At 40.3% G+C, this 24,634-nt stretch overlaps 1 protein-coding gene across 1 annotated transcript in view; it reads left to right on the forward strand.

The window, feature by feature from the left end:
- The first annotated feature begins 1,612 nt into the window (after window positions 1-1,612).
- Window positions 1,613-24,634, forward strand: part of LOC105487838 (DEAH-box helicase 15) — a 67,294-nt gene continuing 44,272 nt past the window's right edge. The window contains exons 1-3 of the mRNA XM_011751465.2: window positions 1,613-1,845; window positions 9,520-9,955; window positions 15,647-15,840. Of these exons, the coding sequence (XP_011749767.1) occupies window positions 1,775-1,845; window positions 9,520-9,955; window positions 15,647-15,840 (701 nt within the window). The 5' untranslated portion in view covers window positions 1,613-1,774. The remainder of the gene's footprint in view (window positions 1,846-9,519; window positions 9,956-15,646; window positions 15,841-24,634) is intronic.

Genomic DNA, 24,634 nt, shown 5'->3' on the forward strand with positions numbered 1-24,634 from the left:
GGCGCAGTGTCTCACGTCTGTAATCCCAGCACTTTGGGAGGCCGAGGTGGGCAGATCACTTGAGGTCTGGAGTTTGAGACCAGCCTGGCCAACATGGCGACACCTCCTCTCTACTAAAAATACCAAAATTAGCCGGGCGCCTAGCCGGGCGGGGTGGCGGGAGCTTGTAATCCCAGCTACGAGGGAGGCTGAGGCAGGAGAATGGCTTAAACCTGGGGGGCGGAGGTTGCAGTGAGCTGAGATCGTGCCACTGTCCCCCAGCCTGGACGACAGAGTAAGACTCTGTCTCAAAACAAACACACAAACCCCTCATCAGTTGCAATATTTAAGTTGTGTTTAATCCTAGCAATTGCAGTCCTGAGACTTTGATAAGAACCAGAGTATGATCTTCCACGGCAGCCAAACCAAGTCATTCCATGAACAACAGAGATCACCCTGCTGCAGATAGTCCACAGATCTTTTCTTGTGCATTTCTTCTGGGAACGAATGCAACTGAGGAAGCAGAGATATTCTAGGGGGAGAGATCTACAAAATTCCTTAGAGTCATCTTGCCCCACCTCCTTGTTACGGCTTTAGGTACAGCCCTTATGGCCGTGAGATTTAACCTTCCGCAGCCTTTGCGTCCACGTCTACAAAATAACAACTACCTTGCAGGGTGTTATTTAACACTGTGAAAGTGCATTAATAGGCACAGAAAGAAAAACAAAAAAACAAACATAAAAGCAAATTGTGCCCTCACTGCGAATTCTCTGTATTCTAGCTAAAAACATCTATAGCTTGAGTGCATGGGTGTCTGTGCTGGGCAAGAAAAGGGCAAACTAGATCATGACAAGCCTTAAGATTTTCTCACTTTAGTTTCCTCACTGCAATTGATTTTTTTTTTTTTTTTTTTTTCCCAAGTCGGAGTCTTGTTCTGTCGCCTAGGCTGGAGTGCACTGGCGTGATCTCATCGCAATCTCTGCCTCCCAGGTTCAAGCGATTCTCCTGCCTCAGCCTACCGAGTAGCTCGGATTACAGGCGTGCGCCACCACGCCCGGCTCATTTTTGTATTTTTAGTAGAGACGGGGTTTCACTATGTTGGCCAGGCTGGTCTCGAACTCCTGACCTCGTGATCCGCCTGCCTCGATCTCCCAAAGTGTTGGGATTACAGGCGTGAACCACCGCGCGCGGTCCCTCACTGCAACTGAGAGTAGCGGGGTGGCCTCAAGTTCCAGATCTGGAGTTACTAAATAGCTGGGTTCCAATCCCGGCTCTGCCACTTATTAGTTGTACGATCTTCGTTTCTCAACCTCTCTGGGTCTGAGATTCCCTTAAAGCCGGGGTAATAGAGATGAATAGGATTTCCTAACTAGGACTAGACTTCCTCAATTTCTCGACTCAGAGGGGCAAGGATAGACTGAAATGGAAAGTGAAGGCCTTCAGGCTTTTCCTAACAGCCGCTCCTAGGAGGGGAAAGCTACGGGAAGAGGGAGGAGACCCAAGAAAGGTCGGACCAATGAGGCAGCGGGCGGGACAGGAGTTCCCGCCTTTGGGCGGCGTGCGCGCGCACCTCGCTCACACGCACACTCGCACGCACGCACGCTGCGGAAGCGCGCGCGCGCGCAGGCCCAGCCCTCGTCGCCGCCGCCATTTTAGCTCCTGGTTCCGGCCGCACCGTGTGGGCTGTAGTAGCGGGAGGGGTGGGGGTCCTTCAGAGTTAAGTGGCTGTCCTCCACTGTGCCCATACAGCAGCTAGCTTTCTTCCTTAATAACCGCCCGTTCGAAGAGTGCGAGGATGTCCAAGCGGCACCGGTTGGACCTAGGGGAGGATTACCCCTCTGGCAAGAAGCGTGCGGGGACCGATGGGTAAGCCAGGCCGGGGGCGCGAGGCAGCAGCTCGGGCTTTGTTGGGGTCCTGGCAGGGAGCGGGCTGGGACTGGCCTGGCCGAGCGGGTCCTGGAGCCCGAGCCTTTGTTTCCTTCTGGGCTGGGTTCACCAGCGGCGGGTCGGAGAAGCGCGGCGCCCGTTCGGCCCGGCAAGGGCGCGGGGAGTTGCGTGCGGCGGGGCCGGTGCCCAACCCAGTCCGGAGGGTGGAGAGGCCTGCAGTGGCCATGAGGGCGCCTCCTCCCCCAGGCCGAACCGAGCAGGAGTCACTTTCGAGGGCGTGGGGCGGGAGTGAACCGCGGACCTCGTGGCCTCGGTTCCCGAGGAAGGCCTGGATCCGGGGGAGAGAGTGGGGGAGGGCGCGGCGGGAGTATTCGCTTCCAAGGGCACCAGGCACTTCCCAGGCAGAGGGGCCATGGGGAGGGCCTGAGTGGGGGCGCGGCCAGGCACTCCAGACGGGAAAGGCGGAGGGCGGAAAGTGAGAGCAGCGCGTGGATCCCAATGTAGGCTGGGGTGGGGGTGGCGGGAGTTGAGAGAAGCCAGCAAATGGGGAGTTCTCTGGGGAAGTGGGAGTAGAGGACTTGCCGGGAGAAAGGAAGGGTGGAGTAAAATACCTGGTGGGCTGGAAGGCTGGTGTTTTGGGGCGACTGAGTTTATAGTTTGGCGGGAGAGAGCGTGTCTCGGTCCATTCAAACACTTCAAAGTAGATACTAGCAAACTTCCGCCCTCTGCCTACGCTCCCGCCATCTCCTCTATTTCCTGCTTTGGTTAAAACTGGTTACCGAACATCATCCCATGGGGAGGGATTAGAAGGCATTCTTTTTTTTTTTTTTTCATCATTTATTTTCTGTGCATGTCCCACTTTTCTTCATAAGTAGCTTTTGAAATACAGGGATCATGTTCAAAACGTGTTTTTAGTATTTATGGCGAAACACCGCCCATGTGGAGGTTGAGAGTTGAAATACTTACACAAACTCATGGTGTTCCAGATTCCTTTCCTTAAAGATACAGAGGAATTTAACAGTTAACTTAAGCAGTTTTATGAAAATCTGTTTCTTTCCCGTGTGTGTTTTCATTGCTGAAGTACAAAGACCTATTTGGATAATTCAGGGAAAACCCACAAAAGCCCGAATATCCAAATACTTTGCATAATTTTATCATTTTATTGTGTACTTGTGATACGGAATCACTGTGTCAAGTCCCCTTGTCTAGCTTTTTTGAAATTTTCAGCTGAAGTTCTTCATTGAAATTGATTTCTAGGGATATGTTTAGTGTCATTGTAGAGTATAAGCCAGGATAGGATGTACTTTCTGAGACCTTCCCATATGTTGAATTATTCAATACAAAGCAAAAGCATGTCACAGTTTTGTGAGTTGTTTAGTTGGCGATATTAGGCATTGTAAAAAGACAATGACACTGTAAGACAGACTCTCTTTAGGCTATCACTGTCCCCCACCGTTACCCCCCACAAAACGTTAAATGCCTCTGAGCTGTATGTCACAGACTCTCAGAGCTGGGAGCAACTTAAAAAAGACTCTACAGCTCCACTCAAGGAATGAGAAATGGAGAACAGTTAAGGTGGCTTGGGCAAGTTTACAGCAGGATCTGGAACCCTGCCTTTATCATTTTCACTCAGCAGCACACAGTTCAGTACTGTAGTTAAGATTCATTACAGCCTATTTTAATGACATTTATAATGGGTTGGTAAAGTAGGGAACACTTAGTTCTTGATTTCTCTGAAGCAAAAATAAATTGCTGTCATCTGGAACTGATGTCTCTAACAGGAGGTCAGATTGGAACAAAATATTCTGGGAGGGAATGAATGAATTCATTTGTATTTGTGCATATGTGCACCATTTAAAATGCTTCCCTTGGGATTAGTGGTCCCACCATATGTATGTACAATTGTTTACTATCTCTTGCAAAAACAGATACCCTTAGTAAACATGTCGACTTTCGGGGTCTAATGGTAGCTTTATGATTCCCTGGTATATTATTTAGAATTTGCCTGTGGATAAAGGCGAGTTCATCTTTGGAATAATGCTCAAGTTATAAGAAATTGTAGAGGGAAGTTTTAATACTAATTTCTATGTCATTTGAGTGCCATTTATCATAGAACTGGCTTTATTTAACAGTGGACTTACAGTGTTTATCAGCATCAGGATTTTTTTTCATACTCCATAATTTTAAGTCACTTGTTGACTGCCATGCAATCCTGCAGATTTTTTTTTTTACCCTGATAGTCAGCAAGTGGTTTTATCTGAGAGCATAAGCTTGTCAGTCTTACAAACTCCACTGCCAGATAGGATGTCTCCAATACTGAGAAGAGAAGGTAATTCAGTGGGAGATTTCACTTACATTAATGTTCCCAACTATATAAGTCTTTATTTTATTCTTGACATATTTTAACTTTGAAATCAGGTGAAGTTATTATAGGTTTCTGTTGCGTATTCTGGCCTCATTTCTTCTTTTTGTCAACCCACAGAGTCTTCACTATACAGTTATTACCAAGAGACAACTTACTGTTGAAGTATGGAAAAAAGTTTTCCATGTTAGGGACGTTTTTCATTTTGATGTTGGTTTTTGATATTACCACCTGATAAGACTTTTTCCTGTTACTTATGGGAAAGTAATGCTAATATGTTAATACTGTGATAACATTTGTAGAGCACACACATTTTCACTACAATCCTGTATGGTAGATGAGGTTAAATGAACTTACCACGGGAACATAGGAAATGTTTATACTCAAAGGTTTAAAAAAGGCATTCCCTAAAATCTTCATCTCCGTCTTTGGAGAACATGTTTTAGTGAACATTTTTTAAGATCTCTGCGTATTGACTTAAAAATATGAGCTATAAAATTTGATATCAGTGGGATCAACACGTGTCATTTTGTACTTTGATTTTTTTTCCCACTCAGAAATGTCATTAACTGTAGGTATATATTATGCTTTTAAATTGGCTGCCATAGGCCGGGCGTGGTGGATCACGCCTGTAATCCCAGCACTTTGGGAAGCCAGGGCGGGTGGATCACGAGGTCAGGAGATCAAGACCATCCTGGCTAACATGGTGAAACCCTGACTCTACTAAAAATACAAAAAATTAGCCGGGTGTGGTGGTGGATGCTTGTAGTCCCAGCTACTTGGGAGGCTGAGGCAGGAGAATGGCGTGAACCCGTGAGGCGGAGCTTGCAGTGAGCCAAGATTGCGCCACTGTCTTCCAGCCTGGACAACAGAGCGAGACTCGTCTCAAAAAAAATAAAACATAAAAAAAATTGGCTGCCATAGTGCTCTAGTTGTAAAGGTATGACATCACTTACTTAACCAATATTCTATTCATTGATGTTTAGGAAGTTTTCCACTTGTTGTTATTTTATAAATGAGAAGTATGATGAACATCCTTATACATACATATTTGCACACATCCTTGAGAAGTTCCTGGAAATAAGATTGACAGATAAAAAGCAATGCTTATTGCCAGGTGCGGTGGCTAAGCGCCTGTAATCCCAGCACTTTGGGAGGCCTAGGTGAATGGATCACCTGAGGTCAGGATTTCAAGACCAGCCCGGCCAGCATGGTAAAACGTATTTTTGTCTCTACTGAAAATAGAAAAATTAACTGGGCGTGGTGGCGCACCCCTGTAATCCCAGCTACTTTGGAGGGTGAGGCAGGAGAATTGCTTGAACCTGGGAGGGAGAAGTTGCAGTGAGTCAAGATTGTGCCACTGCATTCCAGCCTGGGTAACAGAGTGAGATTCTTTTTTTTTTTTTTTAAAAAAAAAAAAAAGCAATGTTTATTTAAAATATCATGATTTTGATGACCAGTTTACATCTTCATTAGCAGTACTTCAGTGCCTGTTGTTATTCCATGTAGAATTTTTGTTTTTTCATTTTTTAGATATAGGGTCTTCCTCTGTTTCCCAGGCTGGAGTGCTCTGGTATGATCATGACTCGCTGCAATCTCAAACTCCTGGGCTCAAGTGATCTTCCCACCTCAGCCTCCCAGGTAGCTGGGACTACAGCTATGCCACCACACCTGGCTAATTTTAAAGTTTTTTGTAGAGATGGGGTCTCAATATATTGCACAGGCTGGTCTCAAACTTTTGGCCTCCAGTGATCCTCCCACTTTGGCCTCCCAAAGCACTGGGATTACATGCGTGAGTCACCAGGTCTTGCCTTCCATGTGGGATTATAACATGATATTAGAACTTTAAAAAGATCTTTAATAATAGCCAATATTGGCTGGACATGGTGGCTCACGCCTGTAATCCCAGCACTTTGGGAGGCCGAGGCAGTCAGATCATGAGGTCAAGAGATTGAAACCATCGTGGCCAACATGGTGAAACCCCGCCTCTACTAAAAATACAAAAATGAGTGGGGTGTGGTGGCACGTACCTGTAGTTCCAGCTACTCTGGAGACAGGCAGGAGCATCGCTTGAAACAGGGAGGCAGAGGTTGCAGTGAGCTGAGATTGCACCACTGCACTCCAGCCTGGTAACAGAGCAAGATTCTATCTCAAAATAATAATAATAATAACAACCACCACCGCCACCAATGTTGGGCATTTGCAGTGTGCCAGACAACACTTTAAGCACATCACATACATTAACTCATTTAATCCTTTTGATACTCTACAAGACATATTAATAGCCACATCTTTTAGATGAGGGAAGAAATAACTGTGATCCTATAGTTGCCTTAAGTCTTGAGCCAGGATTGAACTGAGACACAGTACAGAACAGTATGTTAAACAACTGTGTCATATCACCTCTCTCCCTGCTAGTGTTGTGGCTGTGTCTGAAACACTGACTTGATACCAGTTTTTAAAAACCCTTATACCTCAACTAGTAAACTTTTAAGAACAAAACTCCTTTATCATAAAAAAATACCTGTTTAAAAAAACATTGCACAATAGTTGATAAATATTTATGAAGTGGAGGGTTTGATTTCCCCCCTTTACTGACTTTTCATTTGTATCCTACCTCTCTCGTTGAAGGTAGGTAGTTTGAGCCATAAGCAACATTTCTAGGTGGCTGAATTTGCCTCCTGCATCCTCCCTGTTTTCTTACTTTAATCTGAGACTAAAAGTATCTGAAAATGCTTATCATTTTGCAGGTCAGTAAATTGAGGTGGTGTCTTACAACTGTGATTCCAGCATTCCTTTTAATACCACAGCTGTCCCCATTGCTTGATCAGCAGCTAACCTTTTTATCTTTAGAATATATTTTATACATCCTATGTTTTGGTAATGAAGCTTCTGATGAAGTGGGCCCCTGAAAAAATCTTTGTTAGTATAGGTATTACTTTAACAAAGTAAGGCAATATGTAATACATGATTTACTTTGTCACTGCTCTTCCCCCAAATTTTGTAACTCTTGAAAGGTTAGGTCCATGTCTTAATTGCCTAGTACTATGCTAGAAGTATAGAAATCATTAAATTTCTATACTTTAATGATTAATATAGAAATCATTAAATTTCTAGGCTGGGCATGGTAGCTCACATCTGTAATCCCAGCACTTTGGGAGGCTGAAGCAAAAGATTGCTTGATCCCAGGAGTTCAGAACCATCCTGGGCAACATGGTGAGACCCTCATCTCTACAAAAATAAAAAATTAGCCAGGCATGGTGGTGCATGCCTGTCTGTAGTCCCAGTTGCTCGGGAGGCTCGGGTAAGAGGACCACTTGAACCCGGAAGTTTGAGATTGCGGAGAGCCATGATCCAGTGAGCCACTGCACTCCAACCTGGGTGACGAGCGAGATCTTATCTCAAAAAAAAGAAAATTGTTTCAATTATTTTTTGTGATCTCCTCCTTCCCCCATGGTTGAGTGAATACTAGAAACGTGAATCCTTTTTGTATAGACCAGATGTGCTTTAAGAGTTCTTTTCTAGCTGTATGTTCCATGATCTTTAAGATGTCTAGTATTTGAACCATATGTGAGTACAGTGCTTCTCACTTTACTGGGTACATTTCTGTATACTCTTATTGTAAACTGCATCTCATTGGCATTTTGGAGCAATGTAAACACTTATTTAATTAACAGTCACCTTAGGCCAGAAACAGGAGAAGCAAAGATGATTGATGGCATATTTCGGAAGGTAGGCCCAGACTCTCAAGTATTGAATTGTGAGACTTCATTTTATGTTTTTTAAGTTATCCGTTGACTTTTCTTTCCCATTGATTTTCTTTCTGTTTATGCCAGGTGAGATGAGAGGCTTCATACAGTTCTGGCTTGTATGCTCTGTGAGTTTTGTAGGTGAACATTGGGATAGAAGAGGGGAAAATCACTTTTCATGTTTACATATGCATATATCTGGCTTTTCTTCTCTTTGAGTAAATTTGTACATGGCACACAACTGTACTTGGAGCACAGGGAATTTGTACTTTTGTGTGTTGTGGGTAAGGAACAATGATATGTTTAGGGGCTTGTGTCATAGCTCCATCATGCCTGATTATTTCAAGTCTGGGTTTAAACATCTTGAGGCAAGTTTCTCTGCTGGAGTAGTTGGTCTGTAGTAAACTGGACTAGTAGAATGAACAAGCATAGATTATTTTATTTCCACCACCAGTCTCCCAGAGGCTGCTTTTAGCCACAACGCATATGAGCAACATGCAGCCCTTCTGCTTGTGAAGTTCTTAGCATAGATGCTTTTAAAATGACTTATTAAGGTCAATCTCTAATAACTGGAAGTAGATACCAGAATTGACTACTTAAAATTGACCCAAGTTTAATAGAGTGGCTACCTGCATAATTTTAACATGTTAAACAACTTAATAGTGTTCATTGAAGCTTATTTTTAATTTGACTATGTTTCATTTTATGGTAGACCAAGGTACATAGATGTATAGAGTGCTTTCAGTTTTTTACTGTTGCTGTTAAGGTTAAAATGCAAGAGTAAACAAGGAAGAAGGAATAAAAGTTTTAATTTTAGTTTTTCTTATAAAACAGTATACATTTACTGAACAAAATTGGGAAAGTGCTGGAAAGTATAACTAAAAAAACAAATTCTGCAGTCCTGTAATTCATATTTGTATTAGTTGAGATATTGATATGTATAACATTGTACTATGCTCTTTTCACTTTGCATTACAACCAAACATTGTCCTATGGCAAAGAAAGGAATATTAAAACAATTTATTAAATGTGGATTATAAAAGTATTGAGCAAAACCCACCACTGTTGACTGTAGTAATGTGAGGTAGAGTTGTCTTTATGTCCAGTAACAGTGTTTGTGCTAACTTCTGAATATACTTTTAGTGCAAAAAATACCTCTTCACAAATTGAAGGAGAATTTGAGAAAGATTGAGATGCCATCTTCTTTTGCTCAATTTGGACCTATCCTTTCTTCATCCTACTCTCAGTATCTGATTTCTGTTGTCTAAGTAGGAGGGGTTTTACTTGCAGCAGACTGAGTTCTTGTAACCTTACGTTGAAAGTTAAGGAAGGTGAGGCATAAGCAAGGAAGGGAAAGATGTTTGTGGTGGAGAATGAGAAGCCCTTAATTGTAGGGTATTTTTTATTATTTCTGATAGTTACATAATCCATTGGATTTTTTACTCACTTGAATGTTGGACATTTACTCTCTTTGTGATTATAACACTAACATGAACATTCTGCTTAAAATTCAGAATCTGAATTCTAAATTTTTGTTTTTAGGAAGGATCGAGATCGAGACCGGGATCGTGAAGATCGGTCTAAAGATCGAGACCGAGAACGCGATAGAGGAGATAGAGAGCGGGAGAGGGAGAAAGAAAAGGAGAAGGAGTTGCGAGCTTCAACGAATGCTATGCTTATCAGTGCTGGATTACCACCTTTAAAAGCTTCCCATTCAGCTCATTCAACCCACTCAGCGCATTCAACGCATTCGACACATTCTGCTCATTCAGCGCACGCCGGACATGCAGGTCACACGTCACTTCCACAGTGCATTAATCCGTTCACCAACTTACCCCATACTCCTCGATACTATGATATTCTAAAGAAACGGCTTCAGCTCCCTGTTTGGGAATACAAGGATAGGTTTACAGATATTCTGGTTAGACATCAGTCCTTTGTACTGGTTGGTGAGACTGGGTCTGGTAAAACAACACAGGTGAGTTACTGTATACCATGGTACATATTTCATTTATGTTTAAGTTTAGCAAATGTTGCATATTTGATTCTGGTGGTCATTTCCCTTGTCTGTCCTATGGAACATCTTGAAGAATAGCTGCTTTGATGTTTAATTGGCACTCTGAATTTCAGAGTGGAAATCCTATGGAGAGTACCTCTCTCCCCTGAGTCTAGGGGAAAATAGTGGTGCTCGCTTTTCAAATTTTGTTACCTTAAGTATGGCAGAGTGATGCTCTCCCACCCATTTTGACTCTAGGACAGTACAGATTTAGGGACACACAGTTTATTTTCTGGTGCTTGGGTGGAGAAATCAACCACTGGGGTAGATTTTTGTCGTTTGTATTTAATATAGTATCTTGAGCCATGCAGATATCTATTTTTCGAAAAAATGAAGTGCTAAAAGGATATAAAGTCTATACTCGTGACTTCTGTCCATCTAGTCATCCCCCCCATAGAACTAAACACTGTTACTAGTGTCTTATTTGTAATATATCTAGGATATTTTTTAAACACGGATGGGCTATTATTAACTAGACCCCTGTTGATAGACATTTAGGCTGTTTCCCATGGTGGTTTTGCATGGGCAAGTGTTTCTGTAGGAATCAGAAATTGCTGGGTCAGAAGATCATTTGTAATTGTGATACAGAAAGCTGGATAGCCTTCCAGAGGGAGTGTATTAATTTACCTTTCCATGAGCATGTATGAGAACATATGTGGGAAACTATTAAAACGTATCATTGAACTTGAATTTTTACAAATCCAATAGGTGAAAAATTGCATTCTAGTGTACTTTTTAATTTGCATTTTCTTGCTGTGGGTGAGAAGTAACTCTTTATACATTTAAGCCTGAACCATTAATTAAAAATTTCTTTCGGTTTCAAAAGTAGTGGTCCCTGATCATTGTAGAAAATTTGAAAAAATCAGAAAAGTATTAAAGCTAATTTAATAATTACCTGCCTTACGATGCAGAGATTGAACATACTGCATACACAATTTATCTTTTTCTAAAGTTACATGTGCATAGACATTTTGAAGGTACTGTAGCAACAAAAATAGGAAGCTTTTATTACAGACTGAGCCTTCGTACCATTTTTCTTTTCTCTTCTCTTCTCTTCTCTTCTCTTCTCTTCTCTTCTCTTCTCTTCTCTTCTCTTCTCTTCTCTTCTCTTTTCTTTTCTTTTGTATTGTTGTTGTTGAGACAGAGTCTCTTTCACCCATGCTGGAGTGCAGTGGTATGAACGCAGTCTCAACCTCCTGGGCTGAAGGGATCCTCCTGCCTCAGCTTCCCAAGTAGCTGAGATCACAGGCATATGCCACCAGTGCCTGGCTAAGTTTCAAATAAAATTTTTGTAGAGTTGAGGTTTTGAACTCCTAAGCTCAAGCAATCCTCCTGCCTTAGCCTTCCCAATTTTTCTTTTTTAATGAAAGAAAACTTAGAATTGATGTTAGGGTGTTCAAAAATCACCTTACGGAAATGTAAAGAATTTTCAAATTACATGGAAGACTGTAACTCTGAACTTACTATTTAATTGACATTTGGGTAAAGCCAGACACTGTATACTTTACATGTATTAGCTTATTTACATTTTTCTATAATCCTGCAGGGAAGATATTCATCACCACTTTACAGATGAGCAAAATGAGTTTTAGGTTTATGAGAAACTTAGGTTTAGCGAATTGTCCTGGGTTGGGTTGTGGATTTTGGTGGGCTCAACGTTTAAAACTTTGTACCTTTGTCTTTATATCGAAAGTTATATTTCATACCTGCTATTCTGTGGTCTGATATAGGTAGCCTCATTTCAGAGATGAGTTTATTAATGGTTAGTGTAGAAGGAGGTCAGGTCAACTCAAGATGAGGTTTGTGATTATTTGGATTAATATTTGACTTTTAGAGGGGTAAAGATACTTGAATACTTAGGATTGCAGCACATCAGGGGGATTTGAAGGGAAACCAAACGGTTTAAGGAATGAATTTCATTCATATGTTTCCTAGCATACTCTTATTAAACTTTGACTCAAACCCTTAAAACCAGTCTTTTTTTTAGTGATTTGTTCTTGTCAGAAAAATTCTCTAAACAAAATCTAAAGTAATGACTTTAACTTTTTTTTTTATATTATTTTGAGACAAGGTGTCGCTCTGTTACCCAAGCTAAAGTGCAGTGATGTAATCTTGGCTTCCTGCAGCCTCTTCCTCCTGGGTTCAAGTGATTCTCCTGCCTCAGCCTCCTGAGTAGCTGGGACTACAAGTGTGCGCCACCATGCCTGGCTAATTGTTTTTGTATTTTTTGTATTTTTTATTTTTTATTTTATTTTATTTTTTTTTGAGACGGAGTCTCGCTGTGTCTCCCAGGCTGGAGTGCAGTGGCGTGATCTCGGCTCACTGCAAGCTCCGCCTCCCGGGTTCACGCCATTCTCCCGCCTCAGCCTCCCAAGTAGCTGAGACTACAGGCGCCCGCCACCACGCCCGGCTAGTTTTTTGTATTTTTAGTAGAGACGGGGTTGTTTTTGTATTTTTAATAGAAACGGCATTTCACCATGTTGGCCAGGCTGTTCTCTAAATCCTGACCTCAAGTGATTGGCCTGTCTCGGCCTCCCATGTGCTGGGATTACAGGCCTGAGCCACTGCACCGGACCATGACTTTAACTTTTGACAGACCTACAGTAAAGACGTTTCACATTGCTGCTTAGTAGACACATAACTGCACATGAGTAAGGAATTGAAGCTAGGTCAGCCAAAGGGACAGTGTGAGCAAGGACACATGTTGAGCTAAGGGAATGCAGATATGCTCTGGCCAGAATACAGAGGGTTTGGGAAGGTGGAGGTGGGGCAGGTGAGACTGCAGCTGTCAGTTGAGCCTTAATATATCTTATATAGATTGGAAGCCATCAGAGCTCTTGAACTGAAGAGGAATGATGAGGAATTTTTTTAAAAAAAATGTCCTGTCTAGTGAACATACTGATGATAGACCATGTAAGAGGTCATAACAAAAGTTTTTATTCTGCGAAGGGCCATGGGAATAGAAAATAAAGAATGGATTGGAGTCAGGATATTAGGAATTAACAAGTATTTTGGAGGAAGGTGAGAAATAGTTTTGCTTTTGAACGTGTGAATTTGAGATACTAACTAGGTGGAAATGACCATTAGCTCTAAGATGGAAGCTAGAGTTAGGATTGGCATTGATGAATTACAGGTAATACTGGAAGTTAGAACATATAAAACTTCACAGGATATTGTGTAAAACAAGAAGACTAGAACACCGAGGATCAGTTTGTATGATGACCTCAAATGGAGGAAGAGAAGAAGCTGAAAAGGAGGAATGGCTTTAAAATAACTTAGTCCTGGCTGGGTGCGGTGGCCCATGCCTGTAATCCTGGCAGTTTGGAAGGCTGAGGCGGGCGGATCACCTGAGGTCAGGGATTTGAGACCAGCCTGGCCAATATGGTAAGACCCTGTCTCTACTAAAAATATAAAAATTAGCTGGGCGTGGTGGCGCACACCTGTAACCCCAGCTATTTGGGAGGCTGAGGCAGGAGAATCACTTGAACCCTGGAGGTGGAGGTTGCAGTAAGCCCAGATTGCGCCCCTGCATTCCAGCCTGGGCAACAGAGTGAGACTCCATCTTAAAAAAAATAGAACTGATCCCTGGCTTGAATACACCAGTAGCCTACATATTTCAGGACCTCCTTCTCTTCTTAATGCTATGTTCCTTAGAAATGTGAACAGATGCATTAACTGACTGGTTCTCCAGCTATTGCCTGGGAGTTCTTAAAAGTCCTTGAAACGATTTCAGGGGTCCTAGAATTTGTAAAAATATAAGGAAATGCACTCTTCTAGCCAAGTTTTTTTTGTTTGCAAAGTAGTCATTTTTATAGAAAGTGTTATTTTGTATTAAAACAGAATGAGGTTTTATTGTTAGCAATTAATAAATATTTTAGCAATTTTTAGTTTTAATTTCTTAACACAGTAAATTTATTAGTAGTTTGGCATCCTTGGTCATTTTCAGAGTGAGTGTACAGGGGTCCTGAGAGCTGCTAGTTAACTTGTTGGTCTTGTTTTTCAAGTGGAGATAAGCTGTCGATTTTAGCGGAGTGAATTAAAAAATCTGAATATTCTTGGCCAGGCATGGTGGCTCATGCCTATAATCCCAGCACTTTGGAAGGCCGAGGCGGGTGCATCATCTGAGGTCAGGAGTTCGAGACCAGCCTGCCCAATATGGTGAAACCCCATCTCTACTAAAAATACAAAAAATTAGCCAGGCGTGGTGGCATGCGCCTGTAGTCGCAGCTGCTTGGGAGGCTGAGACAGGAGAATCGCTTGAACCTGGGAGGCGGTGGTTGCAGTGAGCCGAGATTGTGCCACTGCACTCCAGCCTGGGCAACAAGAGTAAGACTGCATCTCAAAAAACAAAAAAAAAAGATCTGAACATTCTTGCCTTGAGAATTTTGAATTAATTTTAAATATCTTTAGTTCACCAGTGAGTGGTTTTTGAATTTTCACTTTCTAGATCTTTGAAAGTACATTTTGCCCTTGTGAAAGGGTTGCCGAATTGAGGATATGTAGGTCTGTGGATTTACAGAACCCGATAGATACCACTTCTTTAGTTATTTTTGTTCATTTAAAGTGTTTTAAAGATATATGTGATGTTTTTAGAGAATCAACATAATTAACCCTCCCTTTCAGATACTTGTCAGTGACAGGTTACCCCCAGATTGCAGAAGCAACCCAACTAAAATGTAATAATAGTGCAGCTACCAATATTCTTCATCAGTTTTACTGTACTGATACTGTGCAGAAAACTCCATGTTTCCTGTAGCATTAGAGTCTGATAGGCTTCTGGAAGCTTTGATGTAAAACAATTATGCTCTTCCAGCAGTGCATTTCCATTTAATGTGGTGAGCACTTACATTTTCCCCATGATTCTTTTCCAGTTAAGTGACTGGAAAACTGTAAAACTGGGGAATCCATTAGCTTATGTTGATAATGGAACTGGGGGGAAATGTACTGCCATCAAGGCACCCAGCTTAACTTGTGCTTGGGGGTCCCCCGCCCCTTTGGCCACCCTTAACGAAGTGGTACTGCTCTAGGTCCTGTTAAATTTGAGACTGGCAGTTCTTAAAATTGACTTTAAGATGGTACCTAAGGTGCTGCCATTGTGCATACTGCTCCTGAGAGGAAAAGGATAGGATTACCAAAGAGTGGGGTGCTAAGAGTTAGGTTCTGCTGGCTTATCAACCAAATTTGAATTGAATTAAATGCAAGTACAACTTCAGAGTTACAAGGGGATATGATTTCTACTTGATTTTGCAACTCAAATTATATAAGAATTTAAAAGTTACACTTTCTTAGAAACATTATAAAGTAGAATTTGTAGTAAGTTGGAGTTTTTAAAATTGCATAGGGAAATACTTCATGATGGGATAGTTCACCCTGTCGAGTGCATCTCTGACTGTGTATACCCAGCTCAGGGGTATGTGTCGTATCAGTATTATACATGACTGTTCCTTGGTTTAGAGAGCTTGTGTTGTTACAAGTTTTGAGTCACAAATCTTTTTGTCATTTGCCTAATTGAATTTGTTTTTAAATCATTGGAATGAGATAAAGTGTTTTATGTTACATATGCTTGATATGCAGGCAGAATAGAATTAATTTAAATGTGAAATTATTTGATAGATTCCGCAGTGGTGTGTGGAGTACATGCGATCATTACCAGGACCCAAGAGAGGAGTTGCCTGTACCCAACCCAGGAGAGTGGCTGCAATGAGTGTGGCTCAGAGAGTTGCTGATGAAATGGATGTGATGTTGGGCCAGGAAGTTGGTTACTCCATTCGATTTGAAGACTGCAGTAGTGCGAAAACCATTCTTAAGTAAGTACTATATCTTTAAAGATGCTTTTCTTTCTCTGCTTGCCATTTTCTGCCATTAGGTAGAAGACTTTGCTAGTGCAGGCTTATGTCATCCAAATTTAGAATTGTCCAAAGTAGGCCTTCTTAGACTTACCACATGACCTTATTTTAATTATAGATTATTGGTAATATATAGCTATTTGGTAGAAATTGAAGTTCAAAGGTCACATTTTAGTTACTTGGTTCTGCATTTTAGGTGAAATGTTACTGATACTGTAAAATGTGTGATTTTAGTAGACACAATGGCGTATGACTTAATTGTGAAAGAAAAGGAAAGTGGCGTGTCTTAGTAAAAGATAACTACTTTTAGAAAGAAGAATGTATAGGATGGGATATGATTTATTTAGGGGAGAGGGGACTTTTAATGTTAATTATGCAGTTATTACCGTGCATCTGTTATAAGCTAAAGAGGAGTCTTTTGTTCTGTAATACACTCTTAGAGCTGCCTCTAGGACCTCGTTCCTCTGTAGCTGTGGTGCAGATGATTGACTACCATATTGAGCTTTCTAATGTTTTAACTCTACCAACTTTTTATTGCCTTACACTTGCATTCTGCATAAGTTGAGATATATGCTACCTGATAATGATTCTTTCTCAAGTCTTATTTCCCTCTGGTTGCTTCTGCTTATTCTGTATTTATGTGACATTTAAGTCCTTTTAAACGTGACTTGTTTGAGTGGGGCTCAGTGGCATATGCCTGTTTATTCCTAGCCACTTGGTAGGCTGAAGCAGGAGGATTGCTTGAGGCCAAGAGTTCAAGGCTACAGTGCACTCTGATCATGCCTGTGATAGCTACTGCATTTGAACCTGATCAACATAGCAAGACCACATTTCTTTAAAAAGAAAAAAATAAAAAATCATATCTATGTAATCTTCTCCCTGAGGTTTTTAAAAACCATTTTGGAGCATTGTGTAGGCAGTGATATGAGTCTTTGTTGTCAGAGCGATATATAGTGTTAATGGAATAAATGAAACAAGAGTCTCTCTTTTTTTTTTTTTTTTTTTTTGAGATGGAGTCTCAGTCTGTTGCCTAGGCTGGAGTGCAGTGGCGCCATCTTGGCTCACTGCAATCTCCGCCTCCCAGGTTCAAGCAATTCTCCGGCCTCAGCCTCTTGGGTAGCTGGGACGTAGGCGTGTGCCACCACACCTGGCTAACTTTTTGTGTTTTTATTAGGGATGGGGTTTCACTATGTTGGCCAGGCTGGTCTCGAACTCCTGACCTCGTGATCCGCCAGCCTCAGCCTCCCACAGTGCTGGGATTACAGGCGTGAGCCACCACACCCGGCCGCAGAAATTGAATGGAATAATAAACTGCATGTGTTTATCACCGATTTTTAACTATTTCAATCTTAATTCATATCCCCAAACCCTTTGCCTGTCCCATGTTACTTTGAAGTAATCCTAAATACCAAATAATTATATATATAAATATTTCAGTGTGTATCTCTGAGATAGTTTCTTAAAACAGAGCTATCATAACTTAAAGCAATTTATTTGATCAAAATATCCAGTCTTCATTCAATAGTTGTGTCAGTTTTTTCTAATTCTTTGGTTTATCTAATTTTATTAGAACTTTTTATTCAATGTAATATTTAATAGCAGTTGAACTTTAAAATACTTAAATAAGCTTATCCTTATGTTTGACTTAAACCTTAATCTTCACTGAATAAATTATTGTAGTTTGGTGATACCATGTTATTGATCACTGGTAATTATAGTATAATTAACAATTACATAAGCAAAATCATAGTTCATTATGTTATATTACTTTAAAATGCAGATAATGTCAAGGACTTGAGGATAATAAGGGGGAGATTTTACTCATCTTTAGGAGGAATATCATTATTCTGACTTGATTCACATTGCATTGAATTTTTCTTGGTAAGCCACAGTTGAGTTGAGAACAGAATTTGGAAATTGGGATGCAAGAAAGTTATGCAATATTGGTGCTGTGTGTATGTGTAGTAGGAAGTGGATGGAGGATAGGCTTTCAAAAGATGAGTACTTCTGAAAGATTTTGGTTCACTTCATAGGGAATGACAAGTAACAGATTTTATAGTTCAAATGAAGTATTTTTGGCATTGTAATTTTTTTTATGGAGCAATTTCTAGAGGTTATAACTACTTTTAAAAGCTTTCTTAAGACAGGGTAAGCTTATTGGGGTTTTTTTAAGGAGCTCACCTGGTGTTGCCTTTAAGTAATGTAAGTAAAGGAGTGTATTACAGTAAGTTAGCTTAAAATTTAAAAATTTCAAATGTAACTCTTTGCTGTTTAATAGGAAGAATTTAACTAATGGAAATGTTTCATTACATGTAGTTCTTTTCATGTATAGATATAAAATGCTTATATATCCATTGTGTAGCCAGGGTGAACTTTAATTTTCATTCTAGGATGGTAAAGAGGCTAACTTAGGCAGATTCTGCTTGAGGAGCACAGAATTTAACCATAGTTTGAGAGCATTTTAGCTAAATAATACATCTTTAAATTGTCCCCATATAGATTAAGGGTCCATAAGATAGTTTCTTTCGTGTTTGGGATACCTGTTCATCAATTTTAGGGTGTAGATCTGATTCTGTGCTCTTTTCAGAAGATTGGATCTAGTATAACTTAGTGCACACTCTGTTAGTCTAGCCTTAAGTGGCTACCCCGTCCCAGTGGACAAGTAAGTTTACAAAACTGCCACTCCTAAATGGTTTTTGTATTTCCTTTTTTATGTGTTTGCTTGTCCCCATCCTTTTCTTCTGAAACATTCTTTTTGCAAAATACTTTCCTGTTGTCTTGGAGTGGAAATTATGAAGAAAAAACCCAATGAGATACCTAAAGAGCTGACCAATCAGGGAACAATATATTGCCGTATTTGTGACTAGTCAGTGTAAAATAACCTGATTCATTTTGATATAAGGAAGGAGAGGTTGTTGGCTTCTGGTGTAGCCCTTTTGCAGTGGATTTTAAGAAGCACTTTTCTGTGGTTGTAACTTTTTTTTTTTTTTTGAGAGGGAGTCTTGCTCTGTCGCCCAGGCTGGAGTGCAGTGGCCCAATCTCAGCTCACTGCAACCTCCGCCTCCCGGGTTCAAGCAATTCTCCTGCCTCAGCCTCCCAAGCTGAGATTACAGGCGCCCGCCACCACGCCCAACTAATTTTTGTATTTTTAGTAGAGATGGGATTTCACCATATTGGCCAGGCTGGTCTCAAACTTGTGACCTTGTGATTGCCTGCCTCGGCCTCCCCAAGTGCGGGGATTACAGGCACCCAACCAGATGCAGCCTGGTTGTAACATACTTTAATTCAGGAAATCACCTTCTGTTTTTTGAAGGAGCTGGTAATTTTTTAGGGAAGAAAACAATTTAATAATCTTGTATGTGTAGAAAAACGCAATGATTGAAGTTGTTAATTTGGTAGGTAATTTTACTGTTATTTTAGGTGATACGCTACCTTTTATTTTTTCCTATGCTATAAAATTAGAGATTTTTATGTTGAAGGAATCTAATAATTTATACATGTAATGATTCGTCAGTCAGCTAATAATTAAGTACCTTTTATATGTTGGGCAGTTCTAGGTATAATAATGAAAAGTGCATCTAGTCCCTGTCCTTGTTAAAGCAAATAAAAATGTAATAAAAAGTTTGACATTGTAATTAACCTTCTGAAGCAGAATATGGGTGTTTATATGAAAGAATGATTTGAGAATAAGTTTAGGTGGGAAGACGTTGGATTTATTTATTTATTTTTGAGACAGAGTCTCATCTCATCTGTCACCCAGGCTGGAGTGCAGTGGTGCCATCTCAGCTCACTGCAATCTCCACCTGCCAGATTCAAGCGATTCTCGTGCCTCACCCTTCTGAGTAGCTGGGATTACAGGCGCATGCCACCATGCCTGGCTACTTTTTGTATTTTTAATAGAGATGGGGTTTCACCATGTTGGCCAGGCTGGTCTCAAACTCCTGACCTCAAGTGATCCACCCACCTCAGCCTCCCAAAGTGCTGGGATTACAGGCGTGAGCCACTGCTCTCAGCCAAGAAGTTGGAATTTAAGTCAAGGGTTGAATTTAAAGTGATGGTTAGCCACAACAGGGGTTGTGGGATAGGGAATTACAGGGCATTGCCATAGCAGATTCTTTGGTGTGCCTGGAAACAGCTGACTGAAGCACTAACTGTATAAAGACTACTTATGCAGATTCCAGAGTTTCCAACAAGACAGCTTCGTTTAAAAATACCTTGAGGCCAGGAGCAGTGGCCCACACCTGTTGTCCCAACACTTTGGGAGGCTGAGGCAGGAGGATCACTTGAGTCCAGGATGGGTAACATAGTGAGACCCTGGCTCTACAAAAAGATTTATATGTAAATAAATTAGTCAGGTGTGGTGGTATGTACCTGTAGTCCCAGCTACTTGGGTAAGGTAAGTGGATCACTTGGACCCAAGAGTTTGAGACTGAGGTGAGCTAGGATTGTGTCACTACACTCCAGCCTGAGTGACAGAGCAAGACTCCATCTCTCTTTAAGAAAAAAAAAAAAGGTGGCTTGTGAAGAGAACCAAAAGGAAATAGATCCTAGAGCATAGCCTCTAGGGTCAGTGTCTGAGTTGTCCTAGCTCTGCCCACTTATTAGCTGTGACATTAACTATATGTTAAGTAGCCCTCATGTGCTTATTTCTTTTTCAGAAGATGGAACTGGTACTAACTACCTGATACAGTTGTTCTGAGATCAGATGTAGTAGTCCGCGTACAACTCTTCGTCATTTATGACACTCTGTTTAGGGGTGCGTCAGTCAGCATTGCTGATTCTTGCTGCTGTTGGTGATGATGGTAGATTTCCAGTTGGAGAAATTACTGGATCTTTTTGACCAGTTAACCCAGTTAGAGAGGGACTTAGAAAACCAATTTAATAAAGTTCCTTTTAGCACAATAATTGAATTACATTTGGGGATGTAAACTTAAACCTTGACATGTCACTGGAATGAATCAATTCAAGTATGCTCTTAGGGCTGGAGGTAAAGGTGAAACAGATGTGGCACTTTAAGGACCATTAATTATACAAACAATTATAAACTAATTTATTGAACATCTATTATGTGGCAGTCTTGGTTCTAATTCATGTGTAGCACGTAAGTTAGGTAAGGGTAATTTTATTGGACTCTTAAAAAGAGGTGGGAATAAAGGATAAATGTGGTTATTTAACATTTAGGCAGTTTCTACAAGAGGACTAAAAAGTTACTGTGGTCACCCTAGAAGTAGAATTCTCTTGGCTTTTGCTGATTCCTAGAAAGCTAACTTGGTTTACAGAGGCTCTACATGTTTTGTTAAATTTGACCTTTGTACTTAGGATTAGATAGAGAAGGCTCTCTTTTTTTATACAGTGCCAATATCTCACAAAATATTAAGTAGAACCTACCCATTCATTCTAGCTTTCTGTGAGTTCTGTTGAGGATGAAAGAATATTCCCTTTTGTGAAAATTTGAGGAATAGGCAGTGTATTTTTATTTAGTTGTCTTTATTTTCCATTGTTAACTTAGGCATTTTTTCTTGATTAGGTATCTAACTCGGAAACACATACCAAATGTATTTTAGCTGTTTACACTAACAAAGCTGTATGTTTTGATTGTGGTCTCAAACATTTCAGCTCTTTTTTAAGAATCCAGGGTTTGATGTTTCCTTTTTGCCCTGTTTGATGTATTGAACATTGAAACACTGTAGATTCTAAGTTATTCAAAATATGTTCCCTTTCCTTGTGAACATTTACATCTAGTAGTTTGTTGTCATTGTAACCAGTATTTTGCTATATGTAGTGCTGTTGGGATTACAGTAAGTTAGTGTTGCTCATATTGTGTAATATGGTTGCTAAGAACATAACAGATTGAAATAGAGCCTGTCTTTGTTTATTCCTTCACCAATAAAAGAAACATTATTTAAGGACTCTGCTCATATCACTGGCTCTTCACTGACTTGGTTGGGAAGGGGTAAGCTGTCAAGCCAATAAGAAGGTAATTTGAATGTATAGAGATTTCACAGAGGAGGAGGTATTTCATCTGAGTTGAGAAGGATGGAGAGACTTTGATAGGCAGATGGACTAGCCAGTAGCAAATAGTATCAATCATTTCCTGATACTCTAGGTAGATGAGCTGGTTTCCAGTAAGGTTGAAGTTCCCACACTGTCTTAATTGACAGCACATTTAATGTCTCAGTAATTTTGTCATAGTACTCCAGGCCTGAAGAACTATTTCAGAATTCCATTTACAAAGTAGTTGGGTCCTAATAACCTAAGTATTTATGTTTCTTTTAAAAAATAATACACATACGTTGAAAGAAAAGTTATTTCATTTTTAAATAACCACCATTACTTACTAAGTGTGTTAATGCTATTTGATCGCTCACAGTTTCTCAAACCTTGATAACAGATTGAACACTACCTCTTTATTTCCTGTTCTATACTGATGTTTGCCTCATACTTTTTAAAACAGCAACTATCAAAAGTCTAGCTTCACAAATATGACATCAAAAGGATTTATGGTCTACTTTTGAAACTGTGAACTACCAAAAACTTGTAGTTCCTGGGATGTCCTACATGTTGAACATGGAAAATAGTAAAACATGTTTTAAATCATTAAAATGAGAACATGTATATTCTAGGTGATCATTTAATGCATTTAACAGATGGAATCAACAGCTTACTCTACCATTTGAGTGACCTGTTTTTACCCAAAAAAGTAGTTTAATCTTCTTTTGGCTGCATAGACATTAAGGTTGTAAACAAGTCCAGGTGCTCATACAAAGTACAGGCTCATGCCTGTAATCCCAATACCCTGGGAGGCTGAGGCAGGAGGATTGCATGAGTCCAAGAGTTCTGGGATGTAGTGTGCTAGTTTGGCATCCATATGGTAACTCCTTTGAGAGTGGGGACTACCAGGTTGCCCCAGGAAGTGTGAACCAGCCCAGGTTGGAAAATGAGCACGTCAAAGCTGATAAGTAGTGGGATTGTATCTGTGAGTAGCCACTGCTTTCCAGCCTGGGCAACATAGCAAGGCCTTGTCTCTTTAAAATATATACCTACATATATACATATGTTTCTTTATATATAGATTATATATATTTCTTTATATATATAAAGAAATTACTACACATAAACCTATTTAGGCATATTAGTGCTGGTAAGCTTTTTTTTTAAAATAGAGGCACTCATTTGGGTTGACTAGATTTCAGTGAGTTAATCTAAAAGATCAGTTGTAAATAGAAAAATTATACCTGGACATTTAAACAGAAGACCTATAGATTCATTTATTGTTAACATTAACCAACGCCATTTTGTTGAGTATGGGTCATTTGGAATTCCATTTAATTCTAAAGCTGGAATTTAAACTCAAACATTTAGAAAATACACAAGTTTTTCTGGAATTTAAGATAATTCAGTCTTTTGGAAGGCTTGATTTTTAGGCTCTTTTAAGTCTTTCAGAGTTGTCTCACAGATTTGATAGTTTTGTGTGTGTATGAGATTCATCTTGTTCTAAACTTCTGAAACATACGACTTAGTGTTCATCTATATGACTCTCTTTTCTATGCTTGGGGTTTATCATTTCATGTCAGCTATAATTCCCTTGACTCAAGTGATGGAGACAGGGTTATGTATATATTCATTATGTTTCATAAAGTATATGGTTATTCCAAGGATTTATGAGTTACATGGAGGCTAGTTTATAAGAGTGTGGTATAGAACTCTGTTTATTGAACACTTCCCAAGTGCCCGGCAGTTAGTGTCCTGAGGACTTTATATATGTACATTGTTTTGTTTATTTTAAACAAGTTTTACCCTGTTCACATTTTTACAAAGGGAACATTACAGAAGAAATTGTCCAAGATCAGACAATAATAGGAAAACAGGGACTTAAACCCAGTTTTGTCTTGCAACAAGTATGTATTCTTAACCTCTGTGTGTTTTATTTCCTTCATCATCGTTCCTCATCGCTCCATGTAATTCTCTGAGTGTATTGTAAAGCTTTCCTAGGTAATATGGAAAACAGTAAACCTAATTACTTGGATTAAAAAGTGCCATTCATTTATAATAGATGCCTTTTTCAAGTTGCTTTATTTATGCTTTTTTAACTTTTATGTTCAGGGGTATGTGTGCAGGTTTGCTGTATAGGTAAATTGTTATAGGAGTTTGGTGTACAGATTTTTTTTCCCTTTTTTTTTGAGACAGTGTCTCACTCTGTTCCAGGCTGGAGTGCATTGACGCAATCTCAGCTCACTGCAACCTGTGCCTCCTGGGTTCAAGCGATTCGATTCTCTTGCTTCAGCCTCCCGAGTAGCTGGGGCTACAGGTGCATGCCACCACACCTTGCTGATTTTTGTTGTTTTTGATAGAGATGGGATTTCCCCATGTTGGCAGACTGGTCTTGAACTTTGACCTCAAGCGATTCACCTGCTTTGGCCTCCCAAAGTGCTGAGATTACAGGCTGGTGTACAGATTACTTTGTCACTCAGGTAATAAGCAGTTACCTGACAGGCAGTTTTTCTGATCCTCTTTCTCTTCCCACCCTCCACCCTCTGGTAGGCTCCAGTGTTTGTTGTTCCCTTTGTGTCTATTTCCTCAAAGTTGAGCTCCCACTTAGAACTGAGAACATGAGGTATTTGGTTTTCTGTTCTTGTGTTAGTTTGCTTAGGATAATGACCTTCAGCTTCATATAGGTTGCCACAAGAACATGATCTCATGTTTTTATGGCTGCATAGTATTCCATTGTGTATATGTGCTACTTTTGAAAACGAAT

The sequence above is a fragment of the Macaca nemestrina genome, chromosome 3, assembly GCF_043159975.1.
Source record: "Macaca nemestrina isolate mMacNem1 chromosome 3, mMacNem.hap1, whole genome shotgun sequence".
Classification (NCBI taxonomy): domain Eukaryota; kingdom Metazoa; phylum Chordata; class Mammalia; order Primates; family Cercopithecidae; genus Macaca; species Macaca nemestrina.